Below are 10,799 nucleotides of genomic sequence, written 5' to 3' on the forward strand. Positions count from 1 at the left end.
GTTCATTGATCTCAGAACTACCCCAAAGAGTATGACGTGCATTTGCGTCACACCCGATGAGTAGGCTTGTCTTCATTGTACTGGCTTGAGTTGTCAGCCTACGTACTTCCTCCGGCGGTGACTGCTGGTCATGTGCCATGTACGCAGATGCCAAAAGTAGTCCATCAGTATTTGAACCCTCTAATTTGACAACGGTCAAATCAGAGGTGCTAAGATTGGGACACAAAAAAGCTTTTAAGTGTTTTTTAGCTAAAATACATGTTCTTGGCTTACCTTGGCTCGAACTGACGGGCTTGTAAAAAAGGTCATATTGGCTGTCTTGGAGACCTCTCACTCGGAGGCCATTAATCCAGGGCTCTTGTATGATGCCCACATCAAAGTTTTCCTCCCTTAGAAAAACTCTCAGGTTATCTGAAGCACATTTAGAGTGCTTCAGATTAACCTGAACGACGTGCAGCATGTTTTTAATTTATATCGGATTCTGCATCGTCAATTACCAGCCTCTCGCCGGAGAACCCTGCCTCTTTGGGGGTATCGTCATCCTCGACGATATCCTCAACTAGGTTAGGGTCCGCTTCCTGACTTTGCAGAATCTTTATTTTGGCATTCCTAATGCCAAAGCGGAGTTTAAAGTCGGCTTTTTCGAGAGCCCCACGACTAACCTCGCAGATCCTCAGAAGGTAAGACGCACTGTTCTTTTGCGGCTCTTCAGTCTTAATGACTGCCCAGTCATGCATCGGAATCAGCGGGTTTAACCTCTGAAGACTGCGGATCAGCTCCGTTCCACTTGGCTTGATACTCATGAGGGGCAGCCAAATGCGAGCCAGTGGTTGTTTAGGAATCTCCTTAGCTGGGATAAGCTTGAGCTTCAAACCATCCCATTTAGTGCTGATCTCATCAACACTTTTACTAAGGAAATCCCTAGAAAACCCATCCTCGCACTTAATTACCCTGTATCCCCTGAGCATCTCACCAGAGTCGAAACTAGGGTAGGGACCCTCATTTGCCGATAGGGTGTAGAGGAAGACCATCTCAGAGAGTTTGGCCTCGATGGAGTTCCACACTGACATCAGACCTTTGTTGTCAGTGGAGAGCTCATCTACAATCGCCACTTGAAGATCGTCCCTGACGATCTCACTTAAAGTGCGCGATTGCGCCGCTCCCTGAGGTGGCCCTTTCTTTTTGGTGCCGCCGGTTTTAGCTTTCTTTTGAGGAGGGTTACCCTCCTCAAGAGATCTATTTCTCTTGGCGGTCTTTTCGGGATGAACAAAAAGATTGTTGTACTCTTCAACAATTTTTTCGTACCTGATTTTATCAGCGGCATCTTTTTCGTGTGGAGTTCCAGCTTCCTTATTTTTAGCAATCTTGCTAAGAAAGAAGGTAGCCCTCTTGAAGTCCACTCTACGATGCAAACTCGCTGTTTTGAGGTTTTTGTCGGTAGCACTGCTACCCGACGGATTTGTTTGGGCTTTATATGGTCGAGGCACAGAGGTACTACTTGTACTAGCTGTGCTTCCGGGGTGTGGAGGTTGCTTAGGAGCGCTAGCACTTCTAGCAGTCTCCGAGCTATCCACAATGGTCTCTTGGCTCGATGCCAAGAGTTCATCCTCCAATTCGGATGTTGTTACGTCTGTCTTGTCTTCGTCCATTTTAAAAAGATTTGAAAATAAATTAAGGTCCCACGAGTAGGTCGGAAAGAAAAGGTCAACCCCGGCAGAGCCGATTACCGGGGCAAGGCAAAAATTATGACGGATCCTGCCAAGGCATCCGAAAGAGCTCGTTCACGACTGGTTTATCCCCCAGCCTTCCATTTCTTCGGCACGGATTATGTGCACGCTCACCCCACCACTGAAAATTAGGAACCTTGTATCGATGGTAAAATTGCATTTCTGATTATTTAACTATTGAGGAGTTAAGAACAATACAGCTATGCAACCTGACCTTAGCTGATCACCATCTTGCCAAAAACGTACAAGATAAAACTGTGGTGATCATTACCGCCCGGCACCCACTAGGAGGGTTTGATACACGGATTTTTGCCGAGCTTGAAGTCTCTAGGCAGCATTTAAATTAATTTTAATTTAACGTTTTTAAAATTCATATTATTTTTGAGATGTCACAAGAGAGAAAGCTGACTAAATACTTCTAAGTGCCAAAAGTACTTGTCGATGGAGCTGTGGACGCAGTCTATTTCTTGAATCAAGGAATGTCCAGGATCCAGGTTCCGAAAATTTTTGTGTTATTGTTTTTAGAGACATTTTATATTGCAAAAAAGAAATCAAAGCAGTAGACATCACTTTGTTTTTGTTCTGGGGGACACAGGAACCACTCCAAAGAGTCAAAGTTTTAATGAAAGGGTTGTCGGAGAATATTTGACCCAAAATTTAAAAAATGGAACTAGCAATAAACAAAGTGTTGCTGTCATATTATATACATTTAATTTTCGTTACTCTCTCTGCCTTCATCGATGCCTTTTCAATTTTGTGATTGTTGAACTCACTCTTTTGATAAATACTTGGGTTTGTGTTTGCCTTGAAAATCTAACAGCAGTTGCACTGATCCTTTTTTGGCTTATAAAAGTTAAAATTGTTATTGAATTTCCGTCAGTAAATATGTTGTTTGACGGGATTATATGAAGATTCCTTGTAGAGCCCTATATTTTATTTACTTATATTTAAGTGGCTTTCAAAATACTTCCTGCTTGTACTAGCCCTGCAATAGTGCGAGTCTATTATAGGAAAGCTTGCTATAATGGTCCCAAACGCCTTTATTTCGATAGAAGATCAACAAGTGTACATATTTATAGGGCACACCCACTTCCATATTGTGTCCGATCGGTACTTTCGACCGAGGATGAGGTCTAGTATCTATAGCGGCAGGAACAAACAACAAGAACCATAACAAAATTAAATACAACATTTGAGATGTCTCTGAAATGCACTTTTTTCTTCCTTTCTTATAAATTGCACCTCTAACTTCAAATAGCGCAGAGCTTAATGCAGCCCATTGTTTTTAGATTCGTTGTCCTTATAGCACATGAAGTCCTTATTTTCAATAAATACTTTTCTAGTTTATATTCTCTTTGGGACATAAGCCTACATAGACAAAACAATTTTAAAATTTCGTTCGAAATTTTCTACCGTATCTGTTTTGTACGACGTACGACAAACCAGCACTGAAGAAAAAAAAGCTGAAAAATACATAGAATTTTTGTCGTAAACGCCAAAAGTTGGCGCTTACGACAAACCAAACCTAATCCGATGCTTATTTTGTGGATATACGACAAAATGCATACTAATTATCTCAGTAACGGTAAACGATAAAACAAATCTGATAACAGAAATGAAAAGAGAACGTTCTAAAACAAATAACTGCATATCCAGTTTAAAAAAGTGCATTTTGGCGTTTACGACAAAACAACTCTCGGGCGACGATATGTTAATTATAGATGTAATATTCAATTCTAGGTAAAAAAAATTATTACAATTATATATTTTTAATAATTAAGTAAAAAACATTCTCGATGCATTTAATTCAAACATAATTATATGTTTATAATTATCAACAAAAAGGTCATCACCATCAAGATATTACTTTAATTCAAACATTTATAATAGAGGAGCGTCCAGGAGATCCGCTGAAGGTGTCACTGACAGATAATGCTACTTTATTTCCCGTCTTTTCGTAGTATATCACTCTAGCTTATTTTAAAAGGCAACTTTGACCTTATAAGTTTTTTTTTGAATCCAGCTTGTAGTCGCACACGGTCCAGTCTTTTCCGATTTTTCTTACGGTTCCAATATTTTGAAGAACGTTGTAATATTCTTCAAGAGAAAAGATGACTTCTTTCTTCCTATATTCCTTTTCCACTCGTCCAAACACACGATCTGGTGGCATGTAGCTGTGACCTGTTATTGGAAAATAGTGGTTTATATTTTTGAACATTTTTTCCAGAAAAGAGCATAGTGCAATCATCAAAATCGTGTTTTTATTTTGAGAAGCACAAGAGTCAGAAAAAAGACGTAGTTTTTTTGGCTTTGGCCCAGATTGAGTCTTCAGGCTTCCTTCAAGCTTTTTTAAGTATAGTCCACAACGATGGATGCTACTTCGTTTGCTCCTCTTGGGCCATCCGTCTCCAGCCAAGTATAAAACGTTACGTTTTCTTTATCTTGGCTTTCCATGTGGTTGACGATTCCCATGTTGTAAAGCCACACTTGTCTTGTCTTTGCACGTTGATATCTGGACATCATACTCTTTTCATGCCGAACATGTGTTCGTGTGCAGATTAAATTCCGAGTAAAAAATCTTTTTATATTTGGATAGACTGCACTTTTGTTTTCCAGTTTTCTCTTGTTCCGATACAAAAATATTGAACATTTTTTTGAGAGTCAGCTCTGGTGGAAGATAGCTTCTTTTGGATTTTTTTCTGGAATAATGACTTTCGCGGCAGTAGAAAGATGAAATGTGAGTTCTAACAGCAGTTGTTATTTCAGAATCAACGGGTTTAGCCCTGTTTCCTCCTCGTCGCTCTCTTGGGATGCCCATTTCATGCCCATATAATAATAATTGCTTTCCAACCACAGGCAAACTTTGTGGAGTTTTGCAAAAACGAGCCATTTTGTTGAGTTTTGGAAAAACCTCCAATAATTTTGTTGAGTTTTGCAAAAACCTCCAGTAATTTTGTTGAGTTTTGAAAAAACGCTCGATTTTAAATATTTTTTTAAATTAAAACTGTTCACTTTTTTAACATTTTTATTTTGTCATCTTGTGCGCCTGGTCGTGCCAAAAATTTCGATACCAATAACTCATTTTCGCAAAAAATGCAGCTGAAGAAGATCTTGTAGATATAGACGATGTCGCGGTTCCGACCGATCCAGATGCCTTATGAGGCCTGTAAAGGAATATGTAGTCTTTCAGGGACGAATGACAAAAAAAAAACCAGCACCACTCCTCCAAAAACAAGAAGAAAATAAGTTCGGCACTACCATGAACGAAATAAATGAATATTTGAAAGAAATTTTCAAATAAACGGACTTTGAACTCGCGAAAAATACTTGCCAATACTTGCACTCTCCTGCACTAAAATCAGGTGTGATTTAAAGAAGGCAACATAACATTATTGTTAAAATTACTTTCCATAAAGTGTAATACCTACAACAATGGCAGAGAAAAGAAAAATTAATTATTTTTCGTTTATTAGAGACCATGTATAATATATTTCGAAAAATGTTTGGATCTTATTGAACGTCACTGTCATCATGAATATGGTTCGCTCAAGGATACTTTTTTTGGTTGGTTGGAATTCAACTTGTCCATTTTAACAGCTTAATTTACAGGATTTAGAAATTCCCCTGAAAATTTAATAGGTTTAGGCACAGTAATGAAAGGATCTTTCAATGAAGTTAAAACACATCACACCTAACCTAACCTAGGTTATACTTGTCATTCAGTCAATCTGTGCACAAAAGCAGCAGTTTTTAATTTAGTGCCATTGCGCACATAAAATGCTAAATACCTGTCCTACTCAGTGGCTGTCAGTTCAGGGAGCTGAAAAACGGGCCTTAAAGCAATGGACGGCTTTGCAGGTTTGCAATATTATATTTTAATATTGTCTTCCGAAGAAAAACAGAAATATATTGAAAACATAATAGAAAAACAGAATGATGAGAATAAATTGTATTTATTTTTTATGTATTACATTCTGATTATGCGAGTGTTCACCAAGAGGTGAACTAAATTATAAATGGAAACACTTCTCTAACAAAGTCTCTAGATAGATTTTCTGCCAGAAGCAACAAAGGTGCAACGTACTCTTGCGTCGCGCCCCAGTTTGAAAAAAGAAATAGCTTTTTTTGGTAGCGTCCTATGAAGAAGGCATGACCGTTAAAGATGCGACACGTAGCACGAAAATTATTGAGAACACAGCTAAAACTATAATAAGAACTCACAAACGAAATGGTGAACTTCCCAAAGATAAACGCCGAGGTAAAAACCTCGAAAGTTGACAAATTGACATGAGATATATCCTTCTTGAAATAGAAGCATAATGTTGAAATAAATTCGCGAATAACTGCACAAAATATTCAAAGAAAATTACAAATTGAAAAAAAAACATCGTACATGCCTACTTATCGTTCCTGTAGCTCGAAGAAGAAATGTAACAATTATTGCAGCAATTAACACCCAAGGAATAGTTCACCATAAAATGTTGACTTGTAGTTCTAACAATCTCTGTTCTTTCCTCAAGAACTAAACGAAAAAGTAAGTAGAGGATCTCTTATGCCGACTTTTCACAAGTCGACAAGTCGCACGGCTAAAGTCGATTTGGATTCTTCTATGGGAAAATCGAAAGTTTCGCCACACGGCAAAAAAACGACTCATGAAAAGTCGCATTACTCTCTGCTGCCAACAGAAAACAGCTTGGAAACTTTTGAATTTACGAATTCCGAATCGGTTCTTGAGGCTTGAAGCAATTCCTCAATTCTATGGAAAGATTTAAGTATTGGACCGGTCTGGTTTTCGTAGAAATATATAATATCTCTTCTGAACCTACTGTACAGTAAAGTGTCCCAAGTAACAATTTTACTTGCATAAGGTCCATTTTCTTCGATTCGGCAAGCTATAGTTTGTATAAGTTTAGTTTAAGGCTTACTTACGCAAATCATCCATTTTGGAAACAAAGGAGGTCTCTTTAAGGTTATCTGGAAGTGTTTAGAAGAAGCCTTGTAAATATAAGTTAAAGAAGACCTTCATAAGACCTGTTTGAACCGTTTTAAAGAAGCCTTCTATTTTCAAGTGACAGAAGGCTTTCATAAGACCTGTTCCAAGAGGCTCTTGTAAGTATGCAATGTTTTCATCTCTCAAGTATGCAATGTTTTTCACCAATAAGTATGCAAAGCTTTTATCCTGCAGATATGCAATGTTTGTAACACTTTAGAAAAAAACATTGCATTTTTATGTGAGGTTTCAATTAGCTGCCTTTTTGCCACTCATCTTTTATTCGAGTATGGTCTACTGGTAAGGTGCTGGCTTGGCATGCAGAGGTACGTGGGATCGATTACTGGCGGGGCGATTTGTGAAAGTAAAAAAAAATGTGTTCTTTTTCAATTAAAATAAAATTCTTCCCATTTCAGAACGACAGGAAAAGCATTGACATGGCCAAAAAAGAAGAAAAAACAAAATAGAAAAAAATTAAAAGAAAAAAAAATCAATAAAATCTTTTTTTTTTATTCATAAATTCAACATCTAATAACAACCTCCATAAGACCTTATTATAACATCCAATGCAAATGATAGTTTAGTTAGCGGAGCTATAGTTTCCCTAAAATGTTTCATTGTTTTGTAAAAAGGCCTGCATAAGGTCGTTTTACGCTGTTCGTCACAAGCTATTAGCTTGTGGATTGCCTGTGGAGGAAGGTCTTGGGGAAATTCGGTAATGTGCGCCAAAATGATTTGCATAAGACTTGTCCTTCTTCTTAAACAAGTCAAAAAAGAGCTTGCATTGACCCTTATGAAAGCAAAATTGTTACTTGGGTGTCTAAATATAACTTCAAAAACAGCTTGAAATAAAAATTGATAAATAATACCAATAGGTACTCCATAAGTTTTCCAAATCCTATCGTATTATCAAATGAAACTCAGCTTATCTGCCACATTTTGAACTTGTCCAAAGCAACGCATGATTTGACACAAAACGTGCCTGTTGTATCAATTTTTGATATTTATTGTCGATTATAAATAAATTAGAAGAAGCGGTAATTCTTTGCTTCAAGTTGTTATTTTATATGTTTACTATACCGCTGCGCTTTCTTTTAAGATAACTTAAGTGCATAATATTTAATTTAATTTTTTTTTTTCAATGTTTTCATTGAACTTAAATTACTTCATTTCGTCATAAAAACGATTAGCTCGATTAAATTCATTGCAGGCTTTGAAAAAATGAAGGTATAAATGACGTTTACCCGTATAGATTAACCACCAATTAATATTTACTTAACTACCAATACCGTACACCTACCGCCTGTAATTTCTTCACTATGCTATTAAATTTCAGTTTTTTTTTCTCTTTTGGACATTGACGGCACTAATAATATTGTACTGCTGATTTTCAGATTGGAAGCTAACTATGCGTAGATATTGGTAAATTAATATTCTCTGATTAAAGGGAGCATCATAAAATCCGATCGATTAGATAACTATGAGGTAAAAAGAAAATTTTAAGCCGATAATGTGGTTAAAGTTGTAAATTATTATATTTTTACTATACTGCGTTATCAATGAGCTGTTTACTTTTAGGTACTCTGATATCCATGTTATTAGCTGTGCTATTAAAATTCTGATTGAAAATTCATGTCAAATATATTTTATTGCTCTAATAAATGGTGCATATACATGTTGTATAGATAAAATGATATTATTTACCTGTAGTGTAGAGGTATTAAAGTACACATAAATAACCTAAAAAAAATCTTAGAATAAAATCAACAAATTATGATAGGAGTATTATAAAGCCTGATAACAAAAAAGAGTATATTTTTGGTGATTGTTTCGCCTTAATAAAGTCGTTTTTTTTTTATTACTGATAACCAGTTTCAAAACCACTGTTCAATCAATTCCTAATCAATTCATGTGGAGAATTTCGCACAGTTAAAAATACAGAATTTGACACGTGTATATGCTTAAGATGGGCATAATTTTTAATCTGAGAACGATCGGTATCTTTGCAAAAATACGTCCTTGAGGACGTATTAAATTTTCCCTGAATGAGACACAATATTCAATGAACTAAAAATTGTTGAAAATAACGGCAAGTGGGTTATAGTGGCTAGCGAAACTAACGCTAGTGACAGTATTTTTCCGTAAAAAGTTTGGCATGGGTCCTCTTATAAGCCACTGTTAAATCAAAATTTGACTGACAGATGCACCTCTGCAGGAATAAAATTTAAAAATGGAGCCGGGCTGGAACTGGAGTTGGAAAAGCTATTAGAACTTGTACGTTTTGCAGAAAATACGCACACAATGTGTCGTACTGCTCTTTAATGCTTTTTTTCGGTATATTTTTTACTTGCGATATAGGTACTATAGGGCAAGTTTAGGATTCGTAAAAAAAATCGAACTCGAGATAACAATTTTACATGACATTACGATGATGGAGAATGCCAAAAAAGTGGGTCCGGCAATTCTGTCTGTCTGTCTGTCTGTCTGTCCGTCTGTCTCTATCTGGAGCTGCAGCCTAAACGAGTGAAGTGATTTTCTTCAAACTTGGTAGTTAGCAGTTTTTGGTGATTCCCTAGAGGGGAAATTGAAATTTTTTTTTTATGACCAAAACTAACGGTACCTGCCATATAACGGAAATAGAAAAGTTAATTTTTTTCAAAAACGGCTCCAACGATTTTGATTAAAATTTTTGTGTGTAATACTACACATAAGGGCCACACAGAGAAAAATAGACCACATAAAATAGAACAAAAACAATAAGATTTCTCTATGGTTTTCATCCAAGAAGGAAACCTTATTAAAACAATCGGGTTTTCCTTATTGTTTTAAAATCTGCAAAAAAATAAAAAAAACGATGACCAGGCTGGGAATCGAACTGGAGACTTCAAATCATTAGTCGCCCACCTTACCACCTGAACCAACCTGCCATGAAAATATTGATCGCGATTTTTGTTCTAGTGCTAAGTTGCAAAAAAAATCAACTTTTCAGTCAAATTTTAATAAGATTTTCTCTATAAAAATAATAAGAAATCTCCTTAAAAAAACCTTATCAATCGTTGATTTTAATAAGATTTCCTTATGAAATGTATGGACGGTAAAACAATATGGCAATCTGTTAGTTTTTAGCGGGTCATATTTTTCTCTGTGCAACTTTTTAAATACCTGTCATACCTGTCATAGAACGGTTTTTTTCGTTTCTGAATATCTCGTACAAAATTAACCCGATTTAAATGAAAATTTTTATACAAAAGTGTGTAAGTAAAGATAATATTAAAATTTTAGAAAATTTTCAAAAAACGCATTTTTGGTTTTTTAAAAAATATTTCAAAATTTTTTTTTGAAAAATCAATTTTTTGAAAACGGATCAATGAAAAATTTTGAAATTTAGTTTTTATGTGTAAATTAATTATTTCTTCAAAATGGCATACCAACTTTTTTTTTGAAAAATGTTAAAAAAATTTTATATATAAAAAATTATTTTTTTAAAAAACGGCTCCTACAATTTTCAAAATTTTTTTTCTAAAAATACCTTTTTATACGAGAAATAAAATGGCATATTTGTTTTTTTTTTTTTAGATATTTTAAAACGGAGTTTTATTAATTATAAAAACAGATTTAATTTTTTTATATTACTTATGAAATTTCTTCAAAATATCGAATTTTAAATTTCTTGAATAAAAAGCTTTAACATTATAGTTACTTTAACCCTTAACTATAGTGGTGGGTCCAGGGGACCCACATCAACTTTTAAAAAGTTAATAAAAACCGTTGAAAATGAATTTTCTCTTTTTTTTTTTTATTTTTTTATTTTTTTTTAAATTGTTATCTTTTGATGCTTAAAAACAAAATTTATAAAAAAATTCAATTTTGTATTTTATTTTATCATTTCAAAACACCACAAATTTTCACCACTATAGTTAAGGGTTAAGCATAAGAGCAAGTACGTGCGACCACAGTCGTGCAATTTATTTAGTTTACAACCACATCAACTCTCTCAACTTTGTACACTTTTACTTTTTATTTTACTCTGTATCTATTTTTTATTGAAAGCAAAACTAAAAAAAAGGGAAATTCACCAAGTT

General features: G+C 35.1%; 1 protein-coding gene across 1 annotated transcript; it reads right to left on the reverse strand.

Annotated features, from left to right (window-relative positions):
* Positions 1 to 464: 464 nt before the first annotated feature.
* On the reverse strand, positions 465 to 1,649 carry LOC129910541 (uncharacterized). The gene has a single exon (XM_055987970.1). The coding sequence runs from the start codon at positions 1,647 to 1,649 to the stop codon at positions 465 to 467; it is 1,185 nt and encodes a 394-aa protein (XP_055843945.1).
* Between the last annotated feature and the right edge of the window lie 9,150 nt (positions 1,650 to 10,799).

Source organism: Episyrphus balteatus, chromosome 1, assembly GCF_945859705.1.
Source record: "Episyrphus balteatus chromosome 1, idEpiBalt1.1, whole genome shotgun sequence".
Taxonomy (NCBI): Eukaryota; Metazoa; Arthropoda; class Insecta; order Diptera; family Syrphidae; genus Episyrphus; species Episyrphus balteatus.